Source organism: Anomaloglossus baeobatrachus, chromosome 1, assembly GCF_048569485.1.
Source record: "Anomaloglossus baeobatrachus isolate aAnoBae1 chromosome 1, aAnoBae1.hap1, whole genome shotgun sequence".
NCBI classification, from domain to species: domain Eukaryota; kingdom Metazoa; phylum Chordata; class Amphibia; order Anura; family Aromobatidae; genus Anomaloglossus; species Anomaloglossus baeobatrachus.
This window is the reverse complement of record NC_134353.1, coordinates 780,783,101-780,801,433: the sequence shown is the minus strand read 5'-3', so window position 1 is coordinate 780,801,433 and position 18,333 is coordinate 780,783,101. Positions and strand designations below refer to the sequence as shown.

At 47.3% G+C, this 18,333-nt stretch overlaps 1 protein-coding gene across 3 annotated transcripts in view; it reads left to right on the top strand.

Moving 5' to 3' along the window:
• The window catches only part of CSNK1G3 (casein kinase 1 gamma 3), a 199,436-nt gene that overhangs the window by 141,873 nt on the left and 39,230 nt on the right, over positions 1-18,333 (top strand). For all 3 annotated transcript variants that reach the window (XM_075324909.1, XM_075324903.1, XM_075324915.1), the window contains exons 7-8: positions 4,899-4,984; positions 5,633-5,717. In XM_075324909.1, coding sequence (XP_075181024.1) covers positions 4,899-4,984; positions 5,633-5,717 — 171 coding nt within the window. The remainder of the gene's footprint in view (positions 1-4,898; positions 4,985-5,632; positions 5,718-18,333) is intronic.

Below are 18,333 nucleotides of genomic sequence, written 5' to 3'. Positions count from 1 at the left end.
AGCTCTTGACGGATGGCAACAGAATCCTGTGGAGTGGTTTGTTTTTTTTTTTTTTGCCGCTCCAAAAAACGTTACATTCAGCGTTGTCAGTAAACGACTGATCCGTTTTGCGGTGGATGCAACGCAGGGCCATCAGTCACAATCTGCCGCTAATAGAAGTCTATGGGGGAAAAAAACGGATTCCTGCAAAATATTTTGCAGGATACCATAATTCTTCAAGGCGACGGATTGTGACTGATGCAAAACAAAGGAAGTGTGAACTTAGCCTCACACGTACACACATTCCAGCAATAAAAAAAGTTATAGGAGTACGAGTTTAATTAGTCAAACAGTCTAAAATCTGAAACGTCTCACTCCATTTGAAGCTCCGCTTTACTTCTATAGGGATTACAGAGGTAGAAAATAGAAGTGAAGCAGCCTGTTTCTTTGGATACATTTACAATATTGGTGCTCATTAAAGGGAACCTTTCAGATCCCTAAACTGTTCCCAACCACTAATATAACTACATGAGCCAATAATTTCCTAGGGCTTTGGTCTATCAGCCACAGTGGTGTCCGCTTGTTGTTAAGCCCCGTGTCTTTTCTGATTTGCAGATCACATTAGTGTTGTGACATGTTGAGATGATGGGAATTCTGGCCGGTAGAAGGGGTTTGCAGGGCTCCCATGTGGTGGCCACAGACTGATGCCACCACTGGATCAGGTTCCTGCTGAACTGTAAATGGTTTGTTGAGGATTTCTAATAGGGCGTTTCACAGGGCTTACCAAGAGCTGTATTCTGCATAGTATCAGATCATCCGTCCCAATGCTATGAAATTTTCACACTTCACACGAACTGAAAGAGTCTGATAGCGAACCCTTAGGCTTTGTGCGCACACAGTGTTTTTTGACACTGCGTTTTTGCCCGCAAAAACCGCACAAACGCAAAAGAACGCATCTGCTGCAAAAACGCATCGGTAAACGCATGCATTTCTACCACGTTTTTGGTGCGTTTTTGATCACTGCATTTTGCTGCGTTTTTCCCATGCATTGCATGGGTGAAAACGCAGGAAAGAATTGACATGTCCATTATCTTCTTCTTCTTTCTTTTTTTTTTTTTTTTTTTTTTTTTGACAATTTTGAGCAAAAAAACCCCAAAACACTCCACATAAAAAAAAGTCATGTACGGACAACAAGAATGAAAAGTCATAGATTTTACTGGGGAAGCAAAGTCATGCAGTTTTGAGCCCAAAAAAGCCGCAAAAAAACGCTCAGTGCGCACATAGCCTTAGGGCACAGTCTGATGTTGGGCATTTCATCCCCTGGCTTATGGTTTTATCCGTGGGCTTGTCAATAATGGGACAATATATGAAAAGTCCGATCTCCTAAAAATGTTAATATTTCTCCCCTCCTGAGTGAGCCAGGACCTGGAGACCCTGAATGTGCGCCTAAATCCAGCTTATCTTTAAAAAAAAAAAAAAAAAAAACTAGCATGGGGACAAATGTGAGCCAAACCTGTATTACAGGTACCTAAACCGTCACTTGGACTTGATTGCTGCCCTACTATCATACAGAAGAGGTAGGTGGACGAGTTCTTGGCTTACTAGACCAGAGGAGAACACAACGAGGACCTGCGAGCCTTCATGGGTCACAGGTTTAGAGGAAAATACTAAAACTGCCAAGCAGAGCTTGTTGGACAATCCTCTAAAAAATTTTTAAAAGCCCAACAAATGTGTAAAATGTGAGTTTTCTTTGGGCTACAAGTTTCTTACAAATATTTGCAGGTTATCTATATAAAGTGTGCCAGGCCCGAAGTTACAAAACCAGACTCTGGCCCTGGCATCTGCTGCTGTTGGCAGTGGTCCGGGCACCTGAAGGCAATAAAACTGAATTGAAGAATCTCCGGGCCTGACATAAATAAATGTGTACGCCTAAGTAGATCTGGAGTTTGCTCGCGGGGATGATGGCATTGATCGGTCTGGTCTCTCCATTTTCCGGTTTCTATGATTACATCTGTTCAGGATTTCCAGCCTCATTAGCGGATTGCTCTGCATGCTTGGAAACACTAAGCTGCAGCCGTTTCCCCGGCTCTTGGTGTCCGTTCTCTTTACAGATTCGGCGTGTGTGATCTCGCAGAAAGGGAAGAAAAGCCAATTCTGACTATAGAAGTAACCTGAGTAGCTTATTGCTGCCACCTGCTGGCGGAGACTCTGAATGGCTAGTATTAGTTTGGTGGATTTGACGCTGTGGAGTGTGTAGTGTAGACGGGACATTTCAGGTGACCACGTAACATTACAGGACCGTGAAGACGGCATCTCCGGTTTCACTGGATAAGATGGCCAAGAGCAGTGTGATAAAAATAGCCCCAGGCATTCTCTCCGCCTGTTCAGAAGCGTCAATACTTGAAATTTCTGTCCCCCTTGCACAGAAATGCTATTGTATTGTCACCCACTGAAGAATGCCAAGCGTCCGTACTGATTTGTTATCTGTGGTCTAGTAACAAAGGGCATTCAATACTGTGTTTCTGTAGTGCCGGCATTTTCCACAGCGCTGGATGATTGTCATTACTCTTGGTTTGGGGTGTACGATGTAGCCTAAATTATGTATGTGGGAGGCAACAAGTGCACCCAAGGGATGAACATACAAACTCCATGTAGATGTTCTTACTAGAATGTGAACTCAGCCATGCAATTGTAAGCACTAGGCCCCCATGATGAGCCCCCATGAATGTTCAGTGATGATATGACAGAGTTCAGGCAGCTGAGCCTTTTCTTCTCTAAGGCTCTGTGCGCACTGGGAAGTGGAATTTTCTTGAGAAAATTCCGCATGCCCTCAAAGATTAACGCACCCGCGGTAAAAAAACCGCGGGAAACCGCACCCGAAAACCGCATGCGGTTTGCCGCGGTTTGCTGCGGTTTTTACCGCGGTATTATTCGCGGTATTGCCGCGGTTTTGCCGCGTGCGGGTTGGGATGTGCTTTATTGCTTTCAATGCAATAAAGCACATTGAAGAAAAAAAAAAAAAAAAAAAAAAGCCATTTAATTCTGAGAGTAGATAGACAGAAGAATAGATAGAGGGATAGATAGACAGACAGAGGGATAGATAGATAGAGAGATAGATGACAGATCGCTGCATTTCCCACGGTCGGCAGTGAGTTCACATTACCGGCCGTGGGAAATGACCGGTAATTACCTCTGCTGCATTCAGCCTGTCTCTGTGACAGTCGCGGCTGGATGGAAGCAGCGCTGGACGTCGGACCTGGATTACGCCGGAGCTTTGGTGCGGGAGGGGTTAATAAAATGGTGAACGAGGCTTGTTTGTTTTATTTAAAATAAAGGATTTTTTGGTGTGTGTTTTTTTCACTTTACTTACGGGTTGATCATGTCAGCTGTCACATAGACGCTGCCATGATCAAGCCTGGGGTTAATGGCGGTGGTCCCCCACCACCATTAACCCCTTGTATTACCTTGTCACCACTGCTACACGGTGGCAAGAAGAGCCGAGGACACGCCGGTATTGTCGCATATTGCATGCGACAGTGCCGGGGCAGCTGCGGCTGATATTCTCGGCTGCGGGAGGGGGAGTGAGGCGGGGGACATTACCCCTGCCCCTCTCCCTCCCCAGCCTGAGAATACCGGGCCGCCGCTGTGTGCTTACCTCGGCTGGAAGGTAAATATGCAGCGGAGCCCACGTTCTTTTTTTCCTATATTTCCGTTTTCTTTCTATGTGTGTTCTATGTGTCTGTGTCTATGTGTGTTCTATGTCTGTGATGTGTTCTGTGTCTGATGTGTGTGTGTTTACTCTCTGCACGGCTTCCTCTTCCTGTAATGACATCACTTCCCTGCAAAACCGCAAGCAAGTGATGTACATTACCGGAGGTAAACCGCAAAATACCGCAGGGAATAACGCAGGAAAACGCAGTGAACCGCACAGAATTTGCTGCCTGCGTTATTCCCTGCGGGATTTCTTGATTAACATTGAGTCAATGGAGAGAAATCCCGCAGCGATGTGCGGAAAAGAAGTGACATGCACTTGTTTTTGCTGCGGGATTCCCGCAGCAAAACACGCAGCTGTCAAATTCCGCCCAGTGCGCACAGGATTTTTTTTCTCCATAGGATTTGCTGGTGATTCGCTGCAGAGATGTTATGAACATTTTCTGCAGCGAAACATGCAGCAAATCCGCGGCAAAATCCGCGAAAAATCCGGTAAGTGCGCACATAGCCTAAGGGCTTGAACACGCAGTGAGTAAAACAAACCGAGTAGAATGCAATAAAAAAAAAAAAAAAAAATCGCGTTCCACCCAGACCAATATTACTCTGTGGTCGTTCTCATGTGCAATTATTTTCTCAGCCTTATTTGGGCCGAGAAAACACTCACAGTACCCGCGGGTGTAATCTGATCAGTATTCACTTGCACCCATGCAAGTCAATGGGTACGAGTGGAACTTTGCACTGCACTCGGATGACACTGGAGTGCAGTGCGATAATCGCATCAGCTGGCAATGAAAGATAGGGAGATTAGTCTTTCCCTCTCCTCCACAGTGCCTGCCCTCTTCTCCACAGCTTTGATTCGATCGCAGGATCAGATCAGTGGCATGACACTCAGCTTATTCTCGCAGCCGAGCGGGAGCTATCATATCGCATTCGATGCACTCTCATTATATGCCGTTCACTCGTGTGGCCCCAGCCTAAGAAATAAACGGGGAACAGTGGAGCCCTCGGTAGAACACTCCTGTGTGTAGCAGAGTCTGATGTGATGGCTGCCGGCTGACCGGTCTAAAGTGTGTGTTAGGCCTTAACCGTAAGGGATATCTTAAGATATATCCAGTTCTCTTCTGTGCTGTATTACCGGCTGGGATTGTACGGTTCTGGTGGTTATAGTGGGGTTTCTTGTGAGTAACATATGCTTTCTTTCTCTTTAGAGCAAAGTAGAAGAGATGACTTAGAAGCATTAGGACATATGTTTATGTATTTTCTACGAGGGAGTCTACCGTGGCAAGGACTTAAGGTAATATACAGTTCAATATGGGGAATACCTGAGAAGGGGAGTTCCTGGAAAGGATCATGAAAAATAAACCTGTAATATTGCACCGAAAATTTTGTAAAATGTTGGTGTTTCCATTTTTCTTCCTGATAAGTTTGTCCTTTAAAATTTTTTACACCCAACAAACATGCTGGTAAACGAGGGCATCGCCTAATGCCTAGACGCACCGTAGTAGGCTAGCGATGATTGTCATCATTCATGTGCCACCAAGAACAGCAAAACTGCCCTTAGACTCTGTTCATTAAGGTTACATCTGAAGCTCTTTGCCGGGGAAGTGATGTAAAGCTTAAATACGTGCCACCAACACCCCCAAAAGAGAGATCTGATGATTTATCGGAAAAATGCTGTTCCCTAAAGTGTTGTGCAATCTTCTTTCGTTCTGGCATGCGCTGGTTATGGCTTCTTGTTCGGGGTCCGCTATCTCTGCTGTACGCGGCTCATTGTAGTGCCATGATATGGGAAAGCTCTAGATCTGTAATCTATTCATATGGCTGGGTTTAGAGAGCGCCAGATCCCTGATAATGCAGCTGTAATGGCTTCTTCGGAGTTCTAGTTTTCTCGTAGTTTGCAGTTTACCACATACATTCAGTCTTTGTCTTCTCTTCGTTGTAGGCGGACACGTTGAAAGAAAGGTATCAGAAAATTGGAGATACAAAGCGAGCGACTCCAATTGAAGTACTCTGCGAGAATTTCCCAGGTAACTGCAGCCAAGTGGCCTCATTTCTGTGCGGAGCTGATGAATGAGCAATACCTGCTCTCAGGATCCACTGCAGGCTCATTGAAGAGCTATTTTACTTATTACTCATCTGTATGTAAATTAGGGCTTTCGGAGCAGGCAGAAGATTTGATCAAATTTGCCTCCTCCTGCACTGATGGCATCTTAGTAGGCTTCTATTGTCTTCTAAATGAGACTAAATGACAGTAAATGTGCTAACGCTTCGCCTTCCATGCCTTCTGCCATCCAGGAGATGGTTCATGAGCTCTAAAGAATGTTCCATTTTAGTCGGGTTCTTTTCTAGCACCGGGAAACAGTGGTGTCTGACGTAAGACTGATTCGTCAGTCTTCATTCATTAATGGGCTGAAATGTGATGTGGCCCCATAGATGATCCCGATCGCAAGGAGCTGCAGTCACTGGACACAGCCGGTTAAATGACCTCATCTGGGATACTCTAATAACTGTTGTCTGTGCCTAAGATATTTCCTGAGATATTAAGATATTGAAGAGGTTGTCTGATTTTATAATAAAAAATATGTATATTAAAAAAAATAAATATATATTTATCATTTTAACCCCTTAATGACTATGGGCGGTAATATTACTTCCTAGCGGTCATAGTGTTAATCCCCGCGGACTGCTGCAAGCAGCCTGCGGCCATCAGCACACATGTCAGCTGACTTGTACAGCTAACGTGTGCCTGCCAGGCACGAGTGGACTCGCGTTCCGCCAGTGCCTTTTAACCCCTTAAGTGGCACTGTCAAGATGTGACCGCGCCATGTTAACGGCGATAGCGGTAAATCTGTACTCGCAGGCCAATACTGGCTGTCACGCAACGTGGTAGCACAGGGTCGTGTGATGACTCCTGTAGCTCACATGACTCAGGTCCTGTAAGGAACAGCCGAGTACTGGCTGTTTACAAGAAATGATCATTTCTCCCTATCTGAGTGGTGCTGCTCTGATCGAGAGAAATGAATGAGCGATCAGACAGCTGATCCTTATAGCCCCCTAGGGGTACTATTAAAATTAAAAAAAAAAAAAAAACCTAAAAGTTCAAATCACACACCTTTCGCCTCATTGAAAATTAAAAGGTAAAAAAATAAAACCTATAGACATTTAGTATCACCGCATTCAGAAATGCCCGATCAAAATATAAAATGCATTAATTTAATCAGTAAACGACGTAGCAGCAAAAAATTCCAAACGCCAAAGTTACGTTTTTTGGTCGCCACAAATTATGCGCAAAATGCAATAACATGCGATCAAAACATAGCATCTGCGCAAAAATAGTACCATTTAAAATGTCAACTCGAGACACAAAATATAAAAAGTAACTGAGCCATACATCCCTAAAAAGAACTTTACGGGTCGCGGAAAATGGCGCAAAATGTACACCACATTTTCTTTCGGACAAGCTTCTGATTTTTTTTTTTTTAACCCTTTACATAAAAGTAAACCTTTTTCATATTTAGTGTCTACAAACTCGCACCGACCTCAGACATCATGGTTTTACCATATAGTGAACACTGTGAATAAAATATCTAAAAAAAAAAAAAAAAAAATTCCAAATGCCGGTTTTTTTTTTTTGTTTTTTTGTCATTTTTCCAGTATACTATATGGTAAAACTCCATGGTTTCACTTAAAAGTACAGCTCATACAGGCGATGAGGAAGAGCGGTGCACAATAGCGCCGCTAACAGGCACCATTGGCAACACAAGGCATTTGAGAGAAACCTTGTTTCTTTATCGTTCATTTGGGAGACCCAGACCATGGGTGTTTAGCTTCTGCCTCCGGAGGACACACAAAGTACTACACTTAAAAGTGTAGCTCCTCCCTCTGAGCTTATACACCCCCTGGTGAGCAGACCCAGCCAGTTTATCGCTTTGTCTTCAGGAGGCATACATCCACACATGCATTCTCATATGATTTTTTCCTTTTGGAATGAGTTTGAAGAACTGCGGGTCCACGTCTGGACCCCCGGCATGTCCCTTCTCACCCCACTGTGTCGGCGGTGTTGTAAGGTTGATTTCCTAGGCTGGAGCCTTACATGCTGTGCTCCTTCACCATCCCTCCTGGGCTCTGGCTTGAAGTGGGAGCCAGCACGGTCTCCATGCCTGGCAGGAGACCGGTCTCCATCCGCAGCCCTTCAGGACCCTGCTGGACCGGAGCACTCATCCCCAGGGACCTGGCCCTGCGTCTCAGCAGCTAAGTACCTGAGACGTTTATATTTGGGGGGTCCCTGTGCTTTATTGTTTGGGGAGAGTGTGCTTACTGTATTTACTGACATTTCCGGCGGGTTCTCTAGCTGTCGCCCGAGAACCGCGCCGATGGCCTGCGCGTCGGCCTCGCCGCTCAAATTTAGGCCCCGGCTTCGCCGGAGGCCTAGTTTCGTTTCACTGCCCTCGCATGTCACTCATGCAGAGGGACAGGCTCGGCTCCTCCCGGCGGCCGTTCTGCACAGGGGAGGGACACTCCCCACTGCTGTGCGTGTCTCCTCCCCTGTAGGTCTCTATGGCCCTCCAGATCCCGCTCTTCATGCAAGTCCCGCCCCCTCTCTTCGCTCCGGCGGCCATTTTGTCAGAGTTCACTCAGCGCTGGTCTGCGTTCTGCATCCCTGCTGAGGGGCTGTGTTTGGGGGTCCAGGCTTCGGGATCTGGAGGGCACACAACACCGCTCCGGCGGTCTGGTAAGCCACAACTGGTCTCTGGTTGTGGACCTCTGTATATACTCTCTGCGGTTCATTCTCTGGCAGAGCCCCCACTCCAGCAGCATGTCTCACACGAGGAGCAACGCTCCAAAGCTTTATGCTGTATGCGCTGCATGTAAGCTCCTGCTGCCTGAACCGAGCACCTATCCACATTGTGATGCCTGCTCTACCTTGGCGGTGCCACAGCCTGGAGTCTCTCCCCCAGTGGTCTCTCAGGCTGCTCCTGTGGCTGAGCCCCCGGCTTGGGTAGAATCCTTTTCTAGGTCTATCTCCCAGTCTTTTGCTGAGTCCATGGGACTTCTGTCCAGGACTTTGCTGAATATGCATCAGCCCCCTTCACAGGGTGCCTCTGCTGTTAGGGGTCTCTCAGGACCGGAGCTCACAGAGGATTCATCATCAGGTCCCAGTCCCCGTCCTCCTGAGAAGAGACGCAGGGTTCCCTCTCCCTTCTCCTCCCGTGGCTCTGATTCAAGAGCTGACTCGCAGGATGAGGAGGATGCCTTTACAGGGGGCTCGGAGGCTAACTCCATGTACCCCATTGATCTGTCCGAAAGTGACTCAGATCTTAGTGACTTGATTGCTTCTATTAATTCTGTACTGGATCTCAATCCGCCAGTATCAGAGGAGCAACCCTCTCTGGCAGAAAAGCACCAGTTTACCTCGCCTAAGAGGGCAAAGAGTGTGTTCTTTAACCACTCCAGTTTTCAGGCCGCTGTGACCAAGCCCAGGGCCTGTCCTGACAAACTCTCTCCCCAAAGCGTGGTTCTGATGACAGTTTTCCCTTTCCACCTGAGGTGGTCAAGGAGTGGGCTCAGTCCCCAAAGGTAGACCCCCCCCGGTGTCTAGGCTCTCAGCCCGGACCGTTGTGTCAGTGGCTGATGGCACCTCCCTTAAGGATTCCACTGACCGCCAGATTGACCTTCTGGCCAAATCCATATATGAAGCGGCGGGGGCCTCGTTTTCCCCGACTTTTGCAGCAGTGTGGGCTCTTAAAGCCATCTCTGCTTCTCTAGAGGAGATGCATTCCCTCACCAGGGAATCTATGCCCGAAATGGTTGCCTTGACTTCCCAAGCTTCAGCTTTTTCATCCTATGCCATGTCTGCCATGCTGGAGGCTTCTCACCGCACTGCGTTGACTTCGGCTAATTCCCTCGCTATCCGCAGGATCTTGTGGCTTCGAGAGTGGAAGGCAGATGCTTCTTCAAAGTACCTTGCTGGGCTCCCTTTTGCTGGGTCCCGGCTGTTCGGAGAACAGCTGGATGAAATTATTAAGGAAGCTACTGGCGGGAAGAGTACTTCCATGCCACAAACCAAAGCCAGGAAACCTGCCCAGGGTAGGAATCAGTCGAGGTTTCGCTCCTTTCGTTCCTCCAACTGGTCGTCCTCTAAGCCCTCGGCCTCGTCCGCGTCCGCTAACTCAGCCAAGGACCAGAAATCCAACTGGCGCCCAAAAGCACGTCCACAGAAGACCGCAGGAGGTGCTGCCACTAAGGCAGCCTCCTCGTGACTATCTGCCCGCTCCGGCAACGTCCTTAGTCGGTGGCAGGCTCTCCCACTTTGGCGACGCTTGGTTTCAACACGTCTGATCAGTGGATGAGAGATATCATCTCCCACGGCTACAGGATAGAATTCTCTTCCAGCCCGCCAAACAGATTTTTTTCTCTCAACTCCCCCCTGCTCCAAGGCCGCCGCCTTCTCTCAGGCCGTGGCATCCTTACAGGCCAACGGAGTAATTGTACCGGTTCCCGCCCGGGAACGGTTCAGAGGTTTCTACTCCAATCTCTTCCTAGTCCCCAAAAAGGACGGTAGCTTCCGGCCCATCCTGGATCTCAAACTTCTCAACAAGCATGTTCAGGTGCGGCACTTTCGCATGGAGTCTCTGCGATCAGTCATTGCCTCAATGACCCAAGGGGATTTCCTGGCGTCCATCGACATCAGAGATGCCTATCTGCATGTGCCAATTGCAGTTTCACACCAGCGTTGGCTATGTTTTGCAATCGGAGAAGATCATTTCCAATTTGTGGCTCTCCCCTTCGGGTTGGCCACAGCCCCTCGGGTATTCACCAAGGTCATGGCAGCAGTGATTGCGGTTCTGCACCTACAGGGGTTGGCAGTGATTCCTTACATGGACGACCTTCTAGTCAAGGCTTCATCCAGCGCAGACTGTCAGCGGAGTGTCTCGCTCACTCTCGCCGCTCTAGCCCAATTCGGGTGGCTGGTCAATCTGCCCAAATCCACTCTGAAACCGACCCAGAGTCTCACGTACCTAGGGATGCAGTTCGAGACTTTGCCGGCACTTGTGAAGTTGCCCTTAATCAAACAGCAGTCCCTCCAACTGGCGGTGCGCTCTCTGCTGAGGCCCCGCCGTTATACCCTCAGGCGTCTGATGCAGGTGCTGGGTCAAATGGTGGCGTCAATGGAGGCTGTTCCCTTTGCCCAGTTCCATCTGCGCCCCCTGCAGCTGGACATTCTCTGCTGTTGGGACAAGCGGCCTTCCTCCTTACACAGGTTAGTGGCTCTGTCGCCACAGACCAGGAGCTCTCTTCAGTGGTGGCTTCGGCCCCTCTCTCTGTCCCAGGGGCGCTCCTTCCTGGCCCCGTCCTGGGTGATCCTCACCACGGATGCCAGTCTATCCGGCTGGGGAGCGGTATGTCTCCACCACAGAGCGCAGGGCACTTGGACTCCGTCCGAATCAGCCCTCTCGATCAATGTGCTGGAAACCAGAGCCGTGCTTCTAGCTCTCCTAGCTTTTCATCACCTGTTGGCGGGCAGGCACATTCGAGTCCAGTCAGACAACGCGACAGCGGTTGCCTACATCAATCACCAAGGCGGGACACGCAGCCGCCTGGCAATGTTGGAGGTACAACGCATCCTTCAATGGGCGGAGGACTCAAAGTCCACCATATCCGCAGTCCACATCCCAGGCGTGGAAAACTGGGAGGCAAATTATCTCAGCCGTCAAACCGTGGACGGTGGCGAGTGGTCCCTGCACCCGGCAGTGTTTCAGTCAATCTGCCGCAAATGGGGCACTCCGGACGTGGACCTAATGGCATCCCGTCACAACAACAAGGTTCCCGTTTACGTGGCTCGCTCCCACGATCCTCAGGCATTCGCCGCGGACGCTCTGGTTCAAGACTGGTCCCAGTTTCATCTGTCCTACGTGTTTCCCCCTCTAGCTCTCTTGCCCAGAGTTTTGCGCAAGATCAGAATGGAGGGCCGTTGAGTTATCCTCATTGCACCGGACTGGCCCAGGCGAGCTTGGTATCCAGACCTGCTCCATCTGTCCGTAGAGCTGCCGTGGCATCTCCCGGACCGTCCAGACCTACTTTCGCAAGGCCTGTTTTTCCGCCTGAATTCTGCGGCTCTCAAATTGACGGCGTGGCTCTTGAGTCCTGGATTTTGACGGCTTCTGGTATTCCTCCTGAAGTAATCTCCACTATGACTCGGGCCCGTAAGTCTTCCTCCGCTAAGATCTATCACAGGATTTGGAGAATTTTCCTGTCCTGGTGTCGCTCTACCGACCATCCTCCTTGGCCTTTCTCCTTGCCGACCCTTCTGTCTTTTCTACAGTCCGGTCTGCAGCTAGGACTGTCCCTCAACTCTCTCAAGGGACAAATCTCAGCTCTGTCAGTTCTGTTCCAGCGGCGTCTCACTCGGCTGGCTCAGGTCCGCACCTTCATGCAGGGCGCGTCTCACATCATTCCGCCTTACCGGCGGCCCTTGGATCCCTGGGACCTTAATTTGGTTCTCACGGTTTTGCAGAAACCCCCCTTTGAGCCTCTTAGGGAAGTTTCTTCGTATCGTCTTTCACAGAAAGTGGCCTTTCTTGTGGCCGTAACTTCCCTCAGGAGAGTCTCTGATTTGGCTGCGCTCTCTTCGGAGTCACCTTTTTTGGTTTTTCATCAAGACAAGGTGGTTCTCCGTCCGACTCCGGACTTTCTTCCTAAGGTGGTCTCTCCTTTCCACCTTAACCAGGACATTACCCTACCTTCCTTTTGTCCGGCTCCTGTTCATCGCTTTGAAAAAGCGCTGCATACTCTGGATCTGGTGCGTGCTCTCCGGATCTATGTGTCTCGCACCGCTGCACTTAGGCGGTGCACTTCTCTTTTTGTGCTAACCACAGGTCGGCGCAAGGGCCTCTCTGCTTCTAAGGCGACCTTAGCCCGTTGGATTAGATCGACCATTTCGGACGCCTACCAGAGTACTCAGGTGCCTCCCCCGCCGGGGATCAAGGCACATTCGACCAGAGCTGTCGGTGCCTCTTGGGCTTTCAGGCACCAGGCTACGGCTCAACAAGTCTGTCAGGCTGCCACTTGGACTAGCCTGCATACCTTCTCGAAGCACTACCAAGTGCATGCTCATGCTTCGGCAGATGCGAGCTTGGGCAGACGCATCCTTCAGGCGGCTGTCGCCCATTTGTGAAGTTAGGTTCTGCCTACTTCTTAGTTTTTTCTGTTTATTTCCCACCCAGGGACTGCTTTGGAACGTCCCATGGTCTGGGTCTCCCAAAGGAACGATAAAAGAGAATTTTGTTTACTTACCGTAAATTCTTTTTCTTATAGTTCCGTAATGGGAGACCCAGCACCCTCCCTGTTGCCTGTTGGCAATTTTCTTGTTCTGCGTGTTATCACCGGCTGTTGTCGTGGACAGAGTCTCCGGTTGTTCCGGCTTTTGCTCTGTTCTACTTGTGGGTGGCTATTCTCCTTCAGCTTTTGCACTAAACTGGCTGGGTCTGCTCCCCAGGGGGTGTATAAGCTCAGAGGGAGGAGCTACACTTTTAAGTGTAGTACTTTGTGTGTCCTCCGGAGGCAGAAGCTAAAAACCCATGGTCTGGGTCTCCCAATACGGAACTATAAGAAAAAGAATTTACGGTAAGTAACAAAATTCTCTTTTTCTTAACCTATCGATGTGGACAATAATAAATATGGGTGAACCACTTCTTCAAATGCATATATTTGAAACTTAATGTTAAAAAATGAATTAAATTGCAATTGGCGTTCATTAAAATTTTTGCAGTTTGGCTTGGACAAATGTATTTTTTTTTCTTCTGTACACTTTCAACTTTGATGTGGTCTGTGGACCTAAACCGGCTGAGAGGAGCTCGGAATAACAGATAAGAGTTTTCAAGTTCCCTTTCATAGTAAGCTGACTGACAGGTTCTTAGTTAACTCATTCTTCAGCCAGCAAAGCAAAGGCTATAATGCAGCATGCAGGGTATAGAAAGCATTTTTACAGTCTCTCCATTTAGTTTTGACAGATCTTTTAGCAAAACCAATAAGCAGATTCTGCGGCCATGTTGGTTGACTCTTAATCTTTTACTGTTACTGATCACAAAAGCTTAATTGAAGTGATTTCTGTGAAATATATGTAACATGCAGGCTATGGAGTCATCCCATTGGGCTTTCTTACTGTCTCTTGATGGCATTTTCCAACATTTGCCTATAGAAATAAAGAACCTATGCCTTTGTATAGTGACATATGTTGCACACAGGATCTCATCTCTGTAAAGGAAGGCTCGGCAGACTACACGACATATGTTACCCATAGGCTCTCTGATTAGTATACGAATGCTCGGCAGAATACGCTCTCCTATCAATAAAAAAATAAAACCTTGACCTGAATAGTTCTGGAAAATTAATTTTTACTTCTCACCCTACTATATACTGATTTGTGGCTGCCCACATTACATCAGACCTCAAAACTGTTCTTCCCTTGTAGAAATAGTTGTAAATGATATAAATGGGGAGTTATTACATCTGTAAGACCTGTCTTATGAGACCGAGGGGGCTTGGGACCTCTACCTTTCCATATGAACTTTTTTCTGACATATAATTTACCAGCAGAATATACAGTGCCTTGCGAAATTATTCGGCCCCCTTGAATTTTTCAACCTTTTCCCACATTTCAGGCTTTAATCATAAAGATAAAAAATGTAATGTTATGGTGAAGAATCAACACGTGGGACATAATTGTGAAGTTGAACGAAATTTATTGCTTGTTTTAAACTTTTGTAAAAAAAAATAAACTAAAAATTGGGGCGTGCAATATTATTTATCCCTTTTACTTTCAGTGCAGCAAACTCACTCCAGAAGTTCATGGAGGATCTCTGAATGATCCAATGTTGTCCTAAATGACTGATGATGATAAATATAAGCCACCTGTGTGTAATCAAGTCTCCGTATAAATGCACCTGCTCTGTGATAGTCTGTGTTCTGTTTAAAGCACAGAGAGCATCATGAAGACCAAGGAACACAACAGGCAGGTCCATGATACTGTTGTGGAGAAGTTTAAAGCCGGATTTGGTTACAAATAGATTTCCACAATTTTAAACATCCCAAGAAGCACTGTGCAAGTGATGATATTGAAATGAAAGGAGTATCATACCACTGCAAATCTACCAAGACCCGGCAGTCCCTCCAAAAATGTCATCTCAAACAAGGAGAAGACTGATCAGAGATGCAGCCAAGAGGCCCATGATCACTCTGGATGAACTGCAGAGATCTACAGCTGAGGTGGGAGAGTCTGTCCATAGGACAACAATCAGTCATACATTGCACAAATCTGGCCTTTATGGAAGAGTGGCAAGAAGAAAGCCATTTCTCAAAGATATCCATAAAAAGTGTCATTTAAAGTCTGCCACAAGCCACCCGGGAGACACACCAAACATGTGGAAGAAGGTGCTCTGGTCAGATGAAACCAAAATCAAACTTTTTGGGCACAGTAGCAAACGATATTTTTGGCGTAAAAGCAACACAGCTCATCACCCTGAACACACCAGCCCCACTGTCAAACATGGTGGTGGCAGCATCATGGTTTGGGCCTGCTTTTCTTCAGCAGGGACAGGGAAGATGGTTAAAATTGATGAGAAGATGGATGGAGCCTAATACAAAACCATTCTTGAAGAAAATCTGTAGGAGTCTGCAAAAGACCTGAGACTCGGACGGTGATTTGTCTTCCAACAAGACAATGATCCAAAACATAAAGCAAAATCTACAATGGAATGGTTCACAAATAAACGTATCCAGGTGTTAGAATGGCCAAGTTAAAGTCCAGACCTGAATCCAATCGAGAATCTGTGGAAAGAGCTGAAAACTGCTGTTCACAAACGCTCTCCATCCAACCTCACTCAGCTCGAGCTATTTGCAAAGGAAGAATGGGCAAGAATTTCAGTCTCTCGATGTGCAAAACTGATAGACACATACCACAAGCGTCTTGCAGCTGTAGTCGCAGCAAAAGTTGGCGCTACAAAGTATTAACTTAAAGGGGATGAATAATATTGCACGCCCCAATTTTCAGTTTATTTTTTTTATAAAAGTTTAAAATAAGCAATAATTTCATTCAACTTCACAATTGTGTCCCACTTGTTGATTCTTCACCATAACATTAACATTTTTATCTTTGTTTGAAGCCTGAAATGTGGAAAAAGGTTGAAAAAAAAAATCAAAAGGGCCGAATACTTTCGTAAGGCACTGTATGTCCGGTTACCTTCTTTGATACTGTGGGGCTAAGCCTGCACCTTTCCCAGCAGATGATGGCTATGTTGTTTAGACATCATCTGCCTCTAATAAAGCTCTGCTTCACAATCGTATGTTAAAATATTATATGCTGCTGTCACTCTCTGGGGGGCGCACTGTTCTATGCACCATTTGACTTCCCTGAAACTTGATTGCTGGGTGCTGATGGCCACAACACCATTGCTGGGTACTTGTCATGACTGTACACCTATGAACGCCATCCTTTTGAAAGGCTGACGGTTCTATTGAGCATTACTGGGACCATAATTCAGAAATGGAAATAACATTAAACCATATACCGGCCACAACCAGGTGCTCCCCACAAGATTTGAGACAGCAAAGTGAAAAGAATTATCGAGTTATCCAAGAGCCAAAAAACACTTGTGGAGCTACAGAAAGACCTGGAATCAGCAGGTACAATAGTTTCAAAGAAAACCATAAGTAATGCACTCAGCCTCCATGACCTGTATGCATGCTGACCATGCGAGACTCTAAATACGCTTGTACATGTTTTTTGTTCAGTCAACGTTTGCTCAACAACATTTAGACAAGCCTGTGAAATACTGAGAGAATAGCCTGGTCAGGTGAGACCAAAATTAAACTCTTTGGATGCCATAATACACACCATGGTTAGATGCTAAACTGCGCTGCATATCACTCCAAAACACCATACTAAGTGAAGTTTGCAGGTGGGAACACATCGTGATGTGATGTGAGACTGTTTTTCAGCTTACGGAGGATGGATGGACAAATATATTGAGACATTCTTCCTAAAAAGACAAAAATCTTCTGCCAGCTGCTATAATGGGCCCCGCCAGTCTGCTGACCTGAATCCATTTGAAAATTTATGAAAGGAACTAAAGCTCAGTCCATAGAGGGAGCTCGCAGAACCTTCAGGATTTAAAGAGTCTCTGTAACAATGGGCCAAAATCACACCTGAGCAATGCATGCACCTAGTTTCTCTCTATAGAAGGCGTCTTGAAGCTGTCATCACCAGAAAAGGCTTTAGGCTATGTTCACACACTGCGTTTTTTACCCTGGTTTTTGGTGCGTTTTTGCTACAGAAATTTCTTGAGAAATTCTTGAAACCTTTCTGCAGACATTCCCCAGCAAAACCTATGGCAAAAAAAATTAGCTGTGCACACACTGCGTTTTTTTCTTAAGAAAATTCTTTCAGTAGATTTTCTTAAGAAAAAGAATGAGCATGTCACTTCTTTTCTGCAGCTAACTGCATTATTCACTCCATTGACTGTAATGTAATCATGAAATCACGCAGGGAATAACGCAGGCTGCAAGTTCTGTGCGTTTCATTGCATTTTCCTGCGTTATTCCCGCGTTATTTCACGTCTTTCGGGACATAATGTTCATCACTGCCCTGCGTTTTGCAGGGAAGTGATGTCATTATGACAGGAAGAGGAAGCTAAGCAAAGTGTAAACACACACAGCTCACACTCGATCCCTGGACGCCGCACGGAAGCACTTCTATGTGACCTCAGTCAGGTGCCCGTGCAGTCTGTGTCCTGCTCCCTGCCAGCCCCGCGGCTGCCCACACTGCAGGATCAGCAGCTTCTCACACTGCAGTGCGGGCAGCTGCGGGGATGACTAGCGCTGCTGTCAGGAGGTTAGATGAGATCATTACCTACTATGACGATCTCCTGCTCTCCTGACGTCAGCGCTGTCACTGCCTAACATTGCCCGCCGCGTTCTCACTTCACGTCTTGCGGGCGGCCCGAGACTGTCACTAGCGGTGACGTCACGGGCTCCCGCGTATCGCTGAGAACGCGGCAGGCACAGAAGTCAGTGACAGCGCTGACGTCAGGAGAGCAGGAGATCGTCACAGCACGTAATGATCTCATCTAACCTCCTGACAGCAGCGCTCGTCGTCCCCTGCAGTGATCTCGGCTGACCTACTGATGTTAGCTCAGGTCACTGCACTACTCTCCCAGCCAATGGGGAACATTCTGTTCATTGACTGGGACAGTGACTATGGTATGGATCGTCGTGGGACCCCCTTATTGGATTACGCCGGACCTGGATTTGATTGTTCTTTTCATTAAAATGGTGAAAGAGGGAATGTTTTGGGTAGTGTTTTTTGAAATAAAACTTTTTTTTGTTGTCTATTTTTTTTATTTTTTTACTGACTGGGTTTTTGATGGCCGGTATCTGATAGACGCGTGACATCACTAACCCCAGGGCTTGATGCCAGGTGACATTACACATCTGGTATCCCCCCCCCCCTTTTAGTACCCCGTTTGCCACCGCACCAGAGCAACAGGATGATTTGGGGCAAAGCGCCAGGATTGGCACGTCTAATGGATGCGCCACTTCTGGGGCGGCTGTGGCCTGCTATTTTTAGGCTGGGGAGTGTCCAATAAC